At 40.6% G+C, this 14,555-nt stretch overlaps 1 protein-coding gene across 3 annotated transcripts; it reads left to right on the top strand.

Annotated features, from left to right (window-relative positions):
* Positions 1 to 12: 12 nt before the first annotated feature.
* Positions 13 to 14,230, top strand: LOC109855868 (copper-transporting ATPase 1). Of its 3 annotated transcripts, XM_020430546.1 has the most exons (15): positions 13 to 419; positions 627 to 696; positions 817 to 868; positions 7,893 to 8,296; positions 8,396 to 8,682; positions 8,797 to 9,018; positions 9,104 to 9,333; positions 9,426 to 9,615; positions 9,711 to 9,944; positions 10,035 to 10,905; positions 10,978 to 11,552; positions 11,642 to 11,845; positions 11,922 to 12,142; positions 12,243 to 12,407; positions 13,636 to 14,230. In XM_020430546.1, exons 2-15 carry the CDS (start codon positions 633 to 635, stop codon positions 13,754 to 13,756), a joined length of 3,840 nt encoding a protein of 1,279 aa, XP_020286135.1. In that variant the 5' UTR covers positions 13 to 419; positions 627 to 632; the 3' UTR covers positions 13,757 to 14,230. The 3 variants fall into 3 exon arrangements, with proteins under 3 accessions (XP_020286135.1, XP_020286145.1, XP_020286154.1); XM_020430556.1 differs by lacking the exons at positions 13 to 419; positions 627 to 696; positions 817 to 868 and adding an exon at positions 3,605 to 4,391; XM_020430565.1 differs by lacking the exons at positions 13 to 419; positions 627 to 696; positions 817 to 868 and adding an exon at positions 6,089 to 6,994.
* The last annotated feature ends 325 nt before the right edge of the window (positions 14,231 to 14,555 follow it).

Genomic DNA, 14,555 nt, shown 5'->3' with positions numbered 1-14,555 from the left:
CCAAAGAGAACCTGTGCTTCTTTTCTTCGTTTCTCTCTCTCTCTCTCTTCAACCGCGACCGATACGTCTGTCTCGATTCGAAGTGCGCGAGGTGCAACTACACAACTGACAACTTTGCACAAAGAACTCGACGACAGGAGGAATGAGACTGGGCGCGTGTGTGTCCTTTGCACGCGTGCCGCCGTCTTTGTCCCGCGCGTTTTTGTCGTGCCGTGCGATTTCGGAAATCGAAACGTGTATCCTGCGAGAGCGACGACGAGTCATTGGCCAACCAGTTATTGTCGTCGACACGTTTCCGAGTGAATGATGCGCGGTTACGTTTGAAAAATCAACGAGAAGAGCGGGGATTTAGGTTATACAGCTGAGTTGCAACGCCTGCTCGCGTATGAAAAGCTACATGAGGAATCGTGTGTTGAACGGTACGTGTGCAGTACATGTTTGTTGTTGTGTCTCGTCTCATTGAAAGCGGTCGGAAGTAAATGAAACACACGTGTGTGCGTGTGTGTGTGTGTGTGTCTCTCTCTCCTTCTTGGTTTCTTTTGACGGCCGTATTTCGCGTGACTGAGCAGTTGTAGTTGACACATGATTCGTCTTGACGTGCTTGTCTTAACTTTGTCTCGTTACAGAGAAGAATGGAGGAAATAGAAAAATTGGACGAACTAGATTTGAGGAATGACCATGTGGATGCTGATAAAGGTACGTTTGTTTGTAAACGATAAGTATTTAATATTGTACACACATGTTGCATTTGGATGCTAATTTATAGAAAGATAACACTAAATATATTTGATATATATATTTAAATTTCACTTGCAGAAGAAGGAAATGACGCTGCTAACAAGACAAACGATCAGTCCACGAGAAAAGAGTGAGTAAAGCGCACATAATTCTCTTTGGAGAAATTTATTCTGACTTGGAGTCAAAACAAAAAAGATACAAATACATATCCGAGAATTTGAGATAGAAATATATATTTTATATTTAAACATACAAATGCATATCGAATATTGTAAGTGTATCATAACACACATGTATTTGTTTCTTAGGGCTTTGCTCCATCTCTGATTCTCGATCACCTGATTATTTTGTTGGAATTGACCAATAGCACACACGCATATATATGTTGTTTTTTTTCTTTTTATTTCCCAAGCGGACAAAAAGGAAAAACTATTTTTTGACGGCCATATATTTTCTTGAATCGATTTGAGTCCAATATTCATCGTGCCGACAATGAAATCTACAATTGAATTTAATTCGTGTCTCAAGGAAACCTTGAGACAAACAGAGCGTTGTCAGTCAGTCATCCAGAAAGAGACTGGCATTGGTCTCGCTTTTTGATCTATCTCGTACAAGAAAACGTCTGTACGTCGTAAAAACAATTTATATCCCTGCGACTTAGACGAGATCTCGAGAAATGTTGTTGGCTCTTGTGGTGTTAGAGAATTTATCTTATCTTTTTTTCCTATAAATCTTTATAAATCGCGTATGCATCAGGTCGCATTCAGCGCGAAAAACAGTCAAGTCAGTCGGTTGCGTGCGCTCGCTGTGTTTGCAAATAAGAAACGCGACGATATTCCTAACGTCATTTTGGGAAGACAACAAAATAATGTGCGTTCCCTTCGCGTTATCGCGTATAACAAAGTCTGTCTTGAATATTTCATCGCTTTCCTCTTTGCCAGTCAAAATTGTTCGTTAGAGGTGTTTAGTGGCTTGACGCATCTTTTCGTCGAACGAAGCAACGAAATCGCTCGATTCGTGATTTAACTTTAATCTCTTTCTTTTCGTGTGGAATATTTAACTTCGATCAAGAAATGAAAACACTATGCGATTATGCAAGAAATATCATCAAGCAATTTACTGCGAAGATAAATAATAAGATAGTTAATTGATTTTTGTGATCGACCGCGCAATATCTAAAAGTCGAATTGCGCGAATAGAAAATATTTTAAATGTATATTGATGCAGACTTGATAAGTCACCGTATTCGATTGCGTAGTTAAATATACGCACCTCTCTGTGTGTTAGGCAACGCGCAAGCTACGTAGGCGCGCAAAGAGAACACGATACCGTTCAACAACCATGCGAGTGGATGCGGTGTGTATCATTTTGTAATCGGAATCCAGGAGTATCGAAATTTGAGTGCCGCGGTGGCGAATGATGCGGCATGCGATCCGAAATCGCTTGTTACACGGTATATACAACATTTATACATAGATTATTGTATTAACAGGCGTTCCGTTTACGATTGACTCTTCCTCGCGCGTTATCGCTCGGTGAACGCTCGTTGCGATGTCAGTGCGCGAAATCGCGAATCCGTGTGACAACTCGCGGTAATAAAAAAAAAAAAACATTATATCATTGTTTTTATGAAAATTCTTCAGTGTCGTTTGTATTGCGCGTTTTTTTTTTCGAAGACACAAGCGGTATAAAATAATACAAGTAGGAAACACACAGCCGCGAATGGAAAACTATTTTCGCGACACATTCGCGTTTATACGAGAATTTAACGGCATATCGAGGAAATCGTGAGAGAAGATTCGAGGATATTTTTCGAAAGAGACGCAAAATGATGCGAAAAATCAAGAATATCACCTGGAAATACATGCTAGTTGAAACGTCTTCCAGGTGAGTTTTCTCTCATTTATTGACGAGGTTGTGGAAATTTTCAGGAATTCCCCCAGAGTGTTTCTTAATTTATTTCCGCCTTAATCGTGAAATGAATCATGTTTCGTTCCACGTCATTTTTCTATAATTAACTCGAATCGACAAACTTTTTATCTTATGGTCGATCCATCAACGACGCGATCAACGTGTCCCAACGTTCTCTCTCTCGTTGAGAAAAAACACACATTGTAAGAGAGACGACGCGATCAACAAAATTGAATTACTTCTTGATATGAGCGTATGCGCGTTGTAATTCTAGGCGTCTCGAAATAAACAGCGTTTCGCCGCAATAAATTAGATGCAGCTCTTGACTCACGGTTTAATGTCTATTAAGCGATACGATACGCACGAGACGTAGCGGTTTTAGTTGTTAAACCTTTACCGTCGTCGGAATGTAAAAGATCGATTAAAGACAATATATTGATTTAACAGAATTTTTTTGCGAAGATAAGATATTTCCATTCGTTTAAGGAGACTGTAAAAATAATAATTAAATAATAATTATAACTCTCTCAATTAACAGCACACGAAGATGATTTCCGCGACAGTAATATTATTTAATCCTTTAACGACTTCTGCAGGAGTTTGTTGCGCAATAAAAGCGTTCGAGGAAATTTAGAGCGTTATCAACGATGATCATAACAGAATAATTGAAACGTCTTGTTCTTTTGAGATGATTGGTCTTAGAACGTCTCCGTCTTAGTTACATTATAAGTTCTTACAAATATATATTTCACTGTAGTTTAATATATTTCACGTCGTCAACGATTTTCTAAATTTGAGAGAGAGAGAAAGAGAGAAAGAGAGAGACAACAGTGCTCGATAGACTTTATTCTTGTAACTTGACAAGAGTCAGAATTTCACATTACTTCGCGTATAATTATAAGATAATCGACTCGTTTTTCTCTTCGCCTTCCGTCACGCGGAGTTCCGTTCTATCCTGCCGAGGAGGTAGATCTAGAGCACGCCTTTCTCCTCTCTCTGTCTCGTTATACACTTGGCCCGAGTATAAGTCGGTCCCGAGTTCACCTCATCTGAATTCCTCAGATGCTCACTCTCGCTTTGGCTTAGAACACGTATCGTTTAAAACGCGCCGCGGCAATTGATCAAGTGTCTTGGAAATGTGTGTTTCAGGAACGCAAACAATAGAACAATATTTTTTAACGGAGACTGTGTGTGAATTTTTGATCTAAATTTTTTTTTTTTAATTTATTTTTGACAGCAAATATTTTATTTCCGGCAGACACGGTGTTCGTACGATGTGCGCAAATAATTCAAGGTGTTGTGATGTGATTAGAAAGTTAGTTACTCGGTGCTCGTTCGTCGAGAGCCCATGATAGGGCAGTGATTGATTACCTCATCGAATTGTCTCCGCATCACGTGGTCGTACGGCGAGTTTCTGCCGCCTCAATTTTTTTTAGCGATACTTACACGTCGTTTGCGTACACGCGTAACATCATTTGCATTACATGTTGCTCTTGAGAGATCACTCATAAGGGTTATTAATCTCGTGGAATAATTATGAAGACAAGAATGCGACAAGAAATCTACGATACAAGGATAAATTTACGCTCAATCTTGACATAAGAGACGTCGTCAGTTGCGTCGCACCGTCCAATTTTTAAGATGACGAAGTTCGGCGGTCCATTGGTCCATCGAGTCAAGCTGGCTTATCGCAATCTGGCGGATATCGCGGCGATGTCGCGCGAAAACACGAGATTACTGGGGTCAGTATGCGCTCGCGAATTGTCAATTATTTTGTGTAAAATATAATAATCTCATGACTTTTTTTTTTGTTAAATAGAATTCTGGTGTTTCTCGAAAAAAAAGAAATCTTTAGCGAGGATTTATTTGGTCAATGTGAGCCAATGCGTTTGCGCGAATTTGCATCGCACATCAGATAAAATATTCAACTTATTTCCCATAGAAAATAAAAAATCTATTAAGGAAAAAGACACCTCGGTCCAGAAGTCAAACCCGTGCAGAACAAAAAGATCTTATTCTTGTTAATTAATTCTAAGAAAAAAAATAGCAGAAACTTTGTACCCAGTAAAGTAGAACTCGAGTAAAAAATATGTATCGTCTCGTCAGCAGTTGCTGATAAGAAATAGAAATTTTCATGACTTCTTGCGAATTGTAAGATAAAACTACACGCGTCGCGAAAACGTACTTTGTTTAATCTAGATATATCGTTAGATCTTTTTGTCATTAAATTCGCGCAAATAACACGCGTCGAATTTGCGCCGGAGAAAAGTTCACCGCGAGCAGAAAGCGTGGAGGCCTTTTGCTTAATACTTTCACGCTCGGCTTATAAAAACCGGCAATTCCGCGGAACTTTGCATTAGACGCGAGAGAAATGTGTTTCTCTCGCGAACCTGCTCACAAATTAAATATAAAACCCCGTACTTGCCTCGGCAATAATCTATGATAACTCGGCGAGATATATCCCCGAACGGCCTTGCGTTTCGTGATGCGTGGGATGTAATCGCTCTGCGGTCGATATTCGCGAGGCCCGATTTATCTCGCGCGCAATTTCTAAAACGCTCGAAACACCGCTAAGGTTGTTGTCACGATCACGGGAGAAGAAACTTTCGCGCGTTCGCGCATTGAGAAAACAACAACCGGACAATGTTGCGCTCACATATAACGATATTGCGTTCTTATCTCTTAGATTTCGCAAATTTTGCAAAAGATGCGCGCTTATCGCGAAACTCTGTTATTGCAGGAAGTATTGGACACTATGTATGATAATTATACACGACTTGTCGCTCAAGTCGTTAAACAAAACACAAATTACGCATACACGCGCGTCATTTAAACTAGCAGCTAATGACGCGCTAATATAATATTAAATAAAAAAAATTCACTTGGCACTGAAATGTATATAAACAATAGTCAGTGGCTTGACAATTAATTTAGAGCGACTCGTGTGCGACAAAACTTTTCACTTTGAATAAGCATTAAACACAAAAAAAAAAAAAATATTGAAATGTATGAAAATATTAGTGCCCGAGTCAAGCACTTGAAGTGTTATAACATAAATAAATATGTATATTGTCCAATTGTTAACGCGCACTTACGCAAACTTGCGGCGACTTGCGTTTTCTCTCTTCGAGAGAACAAAACGAGATTCGAAATAGAGGGAATGGTTTCAAAAAGGTCATCCGCATCACGGGATGACGAAATTAATCGCGATCCTGGATGTGGGCGCATCCCATTGGAACTCCAAGCATTCACTCTTCATCGAGCGAGTGACTCCTGCGCGTATCCAGGACGGCGTTGTCGCGCAAGCTGATCGCTGATATATCGGCCAGCTTTTATTATATCCTCTCCGGCGAGCGCGTAAAAAGAAGTGCCGTGAGCAAAATCGGATCGTGAGCAACCTGACGCGAGGCAGCTTGGTGATGCGCGATTAGCGCCGTTATCAGTTGTTCCGTGATATCAATTCGTGTCGAGTATCGCTCGAAATTTTGGTGCCGCGTCTTTTCCCCACTCACGTCTTCGAAGATTGATTGAAAAATCGCAATCGGCGATCCGCAAAACGCATCCGAATTTTTCTTTTTGCGAAAGATCGAACGCGCTATTTTTTTTTTCACACGGTATTTTTAATAATTTTCAAAATAACGAAACGAAAATTCGAGCAATGAAGAGGTGAAATCCGAAGACGATTGAAATCGAACTGTAATCCATTATCGGCGGCTCTCTTATCGGGAGCGCGACAATGAACTAAAAGTTTTCATATAACCATTGCATAATACTGCGTCTAATTTTGCCGTTGGTGTTTTGTCTCGAACCATCGTTACGTAGTCGCAAAACATAAAAATCAATTATTCTAATACGCGATAACAATATACGTGTGCAATTCGAAAAACAATACAACGCACGCATTAAAATACCTGGTCACACACGTAATCCTCTGAGATAAGAACTCGACTGTTTCACTTTTTTTTGGAATTTAATTCAATAATTAGATAAAAAACGCTAAGTTTTCATTTTAAAGCTGCTCAACGATTTTTTTATTGTTGCGTCTGTATCGCTGATACGAACCTCACCCAACTCTTTCGCAACCTGTGCGTTAAGTTTGAAAATTTAATTTCACGAAAATTCAATAATAAACAAACAAATTTTTTTTTACTGAGTTGTGTGTGTATGCGTGCTTGTTTAACGTGTTTATAATCGAATGCTAAAACGACATTTTCCAAATTAGTGATTCGGATATAAAAAAAATCGAAGTTGTTGATTTTCCGGCGTAGTCCCTGAAAATGGCGAGAAAAAGCGAGGAAAAACGACCTCTTCTTAGCAAGACTTACGGCGCCACCGATGGTTTCTGGTAAGCTTCGCGAAAAGCGTCGCACGCAATCGATGACAATTGCGCAATGTTGCGAATCTTTTTATGTGGAAAAAGTACCGGTGCACTTTTATACTTGTAAAAAACAATTACAATTAAACGTTAATGACCACTTAGTTAGTTTCGCGATTATTATTTTCTTTCCGTGCGACATTAATTAATTAACTTCTCGAAAGAGAAAGTGAAACATAAAGTTCTCTTGAAACGTGTCTCTCACATCAAGAGTACAGTTTCTTAATCGTGTATATTAATTTCAAATAGAAGGCGGGTGTTTAATCTCGCTTAATAATTAATTCGGTTGAGTCATCTCGTCAGCGAATACGTACGTTCGCAACGTCAGAAACTCGTTTCCGTGTGTCGTTATCGCCAGTTGCGAGATAATGGGGCGAGAATTTTTGAAACCGTGACGGGGTCACGATTGACATTCTTTCTTTCGTGGCTTCGCCACGGGTCATCGGAGAGTCCATTAGGATGCTCTAAATGCTGCGTTCATTCGAATTACGAAGATACGCACAGAATCGCCCAATAATGCGATCTTTATCGTTGTGTTGTTGCAAATCCACGATAAATAATTGACACAGTAAATAAAGCGTTATCTCAAAGAAAATTGTCGTGTGATAATCGTTTGATTTTTTGTTCCGTTGTTGTTATCTCGTACGAGTCAGGATGGAACGCGTGAGAAGAGCTGAAAACGGGGACAGAAAGAGTTCGAATACAAAGTATCTCATTGTTCTCTTCATGCGGGCGGTAAACTCGAGGAATGTTTAATAGCGTCAAACGCATTTCCACATTCTCTCCCGTTAATTACTTTGTTAAATTAAAAATTAATTTATATACTATGTTTACATGCGTACTATTTTTTTGTTTTTGTTTTTTATAGGGACGGCGATGATGACACCGACTACGAAGGCACGACGCATCTGGTGCGCGTGCCGCGTGCGCCGGAAGTGCGACAGGAGATCAGCTCGGTGAGAATCGGCATTCAGGGTATGACCTGCCAGAGTTGCGTGAGAAACATCGAGGGAACGATCGGCGAGCGGTCCGACGTCGTTAGCATCAAGGTCTTCTTGGAGGAAAATGCCGGATACATCGAGTACAGGACGCAGAAGACGACGCCGCAAGAATTGGCGGAAGCGATCGAGGACATGGGGTTCACCGCGACTCTGCCTGTCGACGACGTGACAAACGGCGCGCAAAATACCTCCCTGGCGGTACCTGCCGTCAGCACCTGCAAAATACACGTGGACGGAATGACCTGCTCGTCGTGTGTCAACAATATTACCGGTAAAAATACCAGATCGTGATATAATCGACATAATTATTAAACAAATATTACTTGTGAGTTCGCGCGTGATATTCAAACGTCCAAATGTTCCTTCGCAGGTGTTCTGAGCGAAAAACTCGGTATAATGAACGTGACTGTGAGCTTGGAAAATAAAGAAGCCGAAGTCTCCTACAGCAGCGGCGACCTCACAGCTGATGAGATAGCGACGTACATAGAGGACATGGGTTTCACCGCATACGTGAAAGAAACTAGTAACGGAGTTGTGAGATCGCCGCAATCGAACGCCGTTGCCGACAAGAAGAAGACGGAACTGCAGGCACTGCAGGCGAACGGCGGCGGTGACGTTAAGAAAGAACATTTGTCCAAGTGCTTCCTACACATATCAGTACGTTGCTTTCGAGTCTATCGCGAATGTAACATTAACGTGAAGATCGGAGAATAAAATTTGCTTTCCTGCCACACGACGAATTGTGGATAAGTAATTTGTGTTTGTCTAAAGGGTATGACTTGTGCTTCCTGCGTCGCTGCGATAGAAAAACACTGTAAAAAGTTGTACGGAGTGAGCAGCATATTAGTGGGGTTGATGGCCGCCAAGGCGGAGGTCATGTACGACCCTGACAAAATAAGAGCGGCGGACATTGCTTCAAGTATATCAGAATTGGGCTTTCCCACGACTTTGATCGAAGAGCCCGGAACCGGAGAAGGCGAGGTCGAATTAAAAGTAAGACGTAATATAAAAGTTATAGATAAAGTTGAAAAACTATATGTGTGGATTTTTGATTTTTAATCGAAGTATTTCATTTCAGATTATGGGTATGACATGCGCCTCGTGCGTAAATAAAATCGAAACGACCGTGAAGAAATTACCCGGCGTACGGTCGGCGGTCGTCGCTCTGGCGACGCAACGTGGCAAGTTCAAGTACGACATAGAAAAGACCGGTGTCCGAGATATTATCGAAAGTATCAATAAATTAGGTTTCACCGCTAGTTTATTTAGCAATCGAGATAAAGAGAACAGAGACTACTTGGATCAGAAGTGAGTTGATCGAAATTCACGTAAGAAGTATATTGCTCGTTAATCATTCCCCGCGAGTCAGAAACTTTTGATTCTCTCCGTGTGTGTTGCAGAAAAGAGATTAAGAAGTGGCGAACGGCGTTTCTGATATCATTAATTTTTGGAGTACCGTGCATGATAGCCATGACGTATTTCATGCTCATCATGTCGCTCGGCAACAAAACGCACAAAGAGATGTGTTGCGTACTGCCTGGTCTTTCCATGGAAAATCTAATTCTCTTCCTCTTTTCTACGCCAGTGCAAGTATGCGCGTTGCGTAAAACGAGTACTTTGTTTGGTTGTTTGTTTTTTAATAGATGTGTGTTTTATATAAACATTCGTATTTTTTTACTGCACAGTTCTTCGGCGGCTGGCACTTCTACGTTCAAGCCTACAAAGCTCTGAAGCACTATACGACCAACATGGACGTCTTGATCTCAATGACTACCACGATCTCGTATATTTATTCCATTTGTGTTCTTTCCGCGGCTATGATAATGCAAGAAGACACTAGTCCGCAGACGTTCTTCGATACACCGCCGATGCTTCTAGTCTTCATTAGTTTAGGAAGATGGCTCGAACATGTGGCGAAGGTTTCTATTCGACAACAATTCAATATCACTTCTACGACATCTGGATATATCGTGTAGTAACGCGAAGATGTTTTTTGGTTTTTTTTTCAGGGAAAGACATCGGAAGCTCTCTCGAAGTTGCTGTCACTGAAAGCCACGGACGCGGTGCTGATAACATTGGGATCCAACAACGAGATACTGTCGGAACGTTTGATAAGCATCGATTTGGTTCAACGTGGCGACGTGTTGAAGGTGGTACAGGGCGCCAAAGTGCCCGTTGACGGTCGTGTGTTATCCGGACAATCAACTTGCGACGAGAGTTTAATCACGGGCGAAAGTATGCCGGTGCCCAAGAAAAAGGGCTCGGTTGTGATCGGCGGTTCAATCAATCAGAACGGACCGTTATTGATCACCGCGACGCACACGGGCGAGCATACAACGCTGGCGCAGATCGTGCGTTTGGTGGAAGAGGCGCAGACGAGTAAGGCGCCGATCCAGCAATTGGCCGACAAAATAGCCGGCTACTTCATACCGCTGGTCATTATGGTCTCCGTAGTGACGCTAGTGATCTGGATCATCATTGGCTACGTAAATCTCCAGGGGCTGCCTTTGACGCACAACGACGAGGAGAACTGGCACGGGTTGAATCGCGAAGAGATCATATTTCAGTATGCCTTTCGGAGCGCGTTGTCGGTGCTCGCGATCGCCTGTCCGTGTGCGCTCGGGTTGGCTACTCCAACTGCGGTCATGGTCGGCACCGGGGTTGGCGCTTTGAACGGGATTCTTATCAAAGGCGCCGAACCATTGGAAAACGCGCACAAAGTCAAATGCGTTGTTTTTGACAAGACAGGAACGTTGACACACGGCGTTCCGATCGTCACCAGAATCGCTATGTTCGTCGACGAAAAGATGTGCTCGCTCGCGAAATTGTTGATGATTATCGGCACGGCAGAAATAAACAGCGAGCATCCCATCGCGTCGGGTAAATATTGTAATTCATCATTTTCTACATGATTATGTTGAATCTCGCAATGATTGTTAATTTTTCTTAAAGCGATCGTACGCTACGTGAAAGAAACTATCGGATCGGAAGTCACAGGACAGTGCACGAATTTTCAAGCGGTCGCTGGTTGCGGTCTCAAGTGCAAGGTGTCACATCTGCAAGCCGCTCTGACCGAAGCACTCCGAAGCGAGAAGATCGTCAGCTTCACAAAGCAAAGTAGCAACGCGTCCGACGAAGCGTATCTCAACAACGTGCCTATCGACATTGTGCCAATTGCCGTAGAGAAACAAAACGCGGATCTGCAGTTGCTGCTGAGTCCCGACTCGCAGGGCGATCACAATATCGCCGATGATGTGTACGAGGTTTGCATCGGTAACCGGGAATGGATGCGTCGAAATGCGATCAATATCCCACAAACGATCGACGGGAGAATGATCGCCGAGGAGGATTTGGGACGCACCGCCGTTCTAGTCGCCGTGAACAACGTTCTAGTCGCTATGGTCAGCGTAGCTGACACCGTAAAAGCCGAGGCTCATCTCGCTGTGTATACTTTGAAAAAAATGGGCTTGCAGGTGATTCTCCTGACCGGCGATAACAGAAAAACTGCAGCTTCGATCGCCAGACAGGTACGACTAAAACTCCGTCGCGTGCAAAATTTGATTTTTGTGTGTAAGATCGTTTTTAGCAATTGCTGGTTCTTTTCGTGTGTACACAGGTCGGCATTACCAAAGTTTTCGCGGAGGTGTTGCCCTCTCACAAAGTGGCGAAGATCCAGCGACTGCAAGATCAGAACATGAGAGTCGCTATGGTTGGCGATGGGGTTAACGACAGTCCGGCTTTAGCCCAGTCGGACGTCGGTATTGCTATCGCGTCGGGCACCGACGTTGCTGTGGAAGCCGCCGACGTGGTTCTGATGCGCGTAAGTGATGCGAACGAAATTGGTATATCTTATAAAAATGAATTGCTAGTGTCAAACTTTCTTTCTTATTTTGCAGAACGATCTGTTGGACGTAATCGCGTGTCTAGATCTTTCAAGAAAGACGGTCCGCAGAATAAGACTGAATTTTATATTCGCCAGTATCTACAATCTTCTAGGCATTCCCATAGCTGCTGGAGTATTTAGCTCCTACGGTTTCTTTCTGGAACCGTGGATGTCCTCTGCTGCTATGGCGTTAAGTTCAGTATCAGTGTTAGGAAGTTCTTTGTTGTTGAAATTGTAAGCGAGTTTAAAACAAGAGACTCTCTTTGCATTATTATTTTTCACAAATCAGAGAAATATTTCACTATGTATTTGTATAATTTATTCTTTGACAAAGGTATCGTAAACCAACCAAAACCACGTTGGAAACATTGGAATATCGAGAGGCCGCGTTGGCGCACTCCAAGGCACGAATGATCGACTTGGACGCGATATCAATCCATCGTGGATTGGATGACACCTCAGTGGAAGTGATGAAAAGATCGATGTCCACATTATCCAGGTATGATGACAGTACTTTTGAAGAAGTATAAGTATTAATCACAAGTGATTCGATTCTAACACGCATAAAGAGACAATATGATTTATTTATACTGATCTTACATATGTATTTATATTTGCATATTGAAATTATTTTGTATTATAACAATGCAACATTCGTTCTTTGCTCGTTCACGAAAATATTAACGATGTTCATATATGCTTTTTATTATTTTTGTGAATAACTCTCATTATACATCTTGTAACAAGCGCTAACAAAGCAAAAACCACGATGTTTTTTTTTGCTGTATCAGATTGCATACAAGTACTAAAACCAAGATAACAAATTCTAAATCAATGATAAATGTTATTCTTTTTGCGTCGCACAAAATCGCGCTGACTGAGTTTCTTTTATTAAGTTCGTATTGATGACTGTTTACATTTACCCGGTGGAGTGTTTTCTTAAATAGCACAGTAGCTGAATATTAATGCTCTATTCTCACTTGTACATATCCAACATATTTAACACTAAATTATTGGAAATAAAATTACTTGTTAAACTTTCTTTTTCGTATGTATTATACAAGGTACAAAAAAGACATGTATATATACACATATAAATAGAATCGCTGTGTAAATTTAGAAACTTAGTACAATGTATATTATGATTTAGGTTTACTGTACATATGTTTATATGAAATAAATTATGTTTGTGCGCATTTTCAACTAAAGAGATGCCATATATTTTTTTATGCTTGAGTACTCATGTATGATTAATACATTTGTGTGTAATCGTTTTTTATACGCAGAGAATACAAGAATATACTTCATTTTTTATACGCTTTCCTCATTTAAAGTAATTAAATAATAACATTGCATTTCTCTCTAAACAATACTAATAAGCAACTTAAATCATTGTAAATAACAATATATGTATAACAATACAAATATACATAGATATGTATTTGTGAAAAACGATATCACGTACTAATCTATGTTGTTGCTGCATACTTACCCACATTGAGCTTTATAAAAACGAGTTACATAAAAAAATATTATACGTCGTGACATAATTAAATGCATGCTCTTTAAAGCTTTTTATTACCTCATGACGTAATGCCTTTGCAATACTATTCAGTATAGAATGAATGGAATTTAGCTTAACACCTGCTTCTCCTATTGTCAACTAAGTGACAAACGTTGCCCGTGATAATTGTCAAATCACTTTGCAATCTGATATCTATTTACAGAATATTTGGAAAGTCAAAGCTCGATATAGAAGATCATCTTCTGGGCGACGAGGTAGACGAGATCGATGTGGAGTTGTCAAATTATCGTAAAAAGGGTACTATGAATATAACTCCCGTGTAAACTCTCATCTTTGACCAGCGTTTTTTCCTCTGTTATAGCTTCCATTCCGCAGTAAATTGTCAGAGCATTGTCTACTCTCGTTTTTGTTACAATACTCGTACAGTGTGTGTCTATAATGTCTGTCCGTCTTGAGTTGTATCTGTCTCTTAATTTTAAAACTTCGCTTCATCAAGAAAGCGATGCTAGTTCGCACAAGACTCTGTTGCTTCGTTTCTTGAATGATTTTTAACGTCGAACGCATAAAACTGATATATATTTTATAAACAGATTTTGTACATACGTTAATTACGAATTAATTAATGACAGAGTAACAGTACTTTTTCATCGCAGTAAAATATAATTCTTACTAGCACACACTTCTGTGCATATAACACACTAATGTACTTAAATAATAGACAAAAAAACAATTGAACGGAAATCATTTCTAAATGTGTTCTAAAAAGTATAATATATTTTCTTATATATATATATTACTATATACAGTAGAACCTCCCAAAACGTATACAGTTGGGACCGACGAACCTCCCAAAACGTATACTGCCCCTATTCCCTCACTCTTTAACTAACGCATGCGCATATTATAATAGAGGTTATATTACGACCATGTATGTTACATGTGCATAGCCTAATGCGCAAGCGCTAGCGCAGTTTCGATTGTACCCATACGTAGTGGTGGGAAAAGCGATGAAGGAGAAAATATACGTTTTGAGAGTAGATTTGTATGCGTTTTGGGAGGTATATACGTTTTAGGAGTATACGTTTTGGGAGGTTCTACTGTATTTATTACATATGATAATAT

This window comes from Pseudomyrmex gracilis, unplaced genomic scaffold, assembly GCF_002006095.1.
Source record: "Pseudomyrmex gracilis isolate BER0280 unplaced genomic scaffold, ASM200609v1 scaffold_3, whole genome shotgun sequence".
NCBI classification, from domain to species: domain Eukaryota; kingdom Metazoa; phylum Arthropoda; class Insecta; order Hymenoptera; family Formicidae; genus Pseudomyrmex; species Pseudomyrmex gracilis.
Note: the sequence above shows the minus strand (reverse complement) of the source record. Positions and strands in the feature narration are given on the sequence as shown.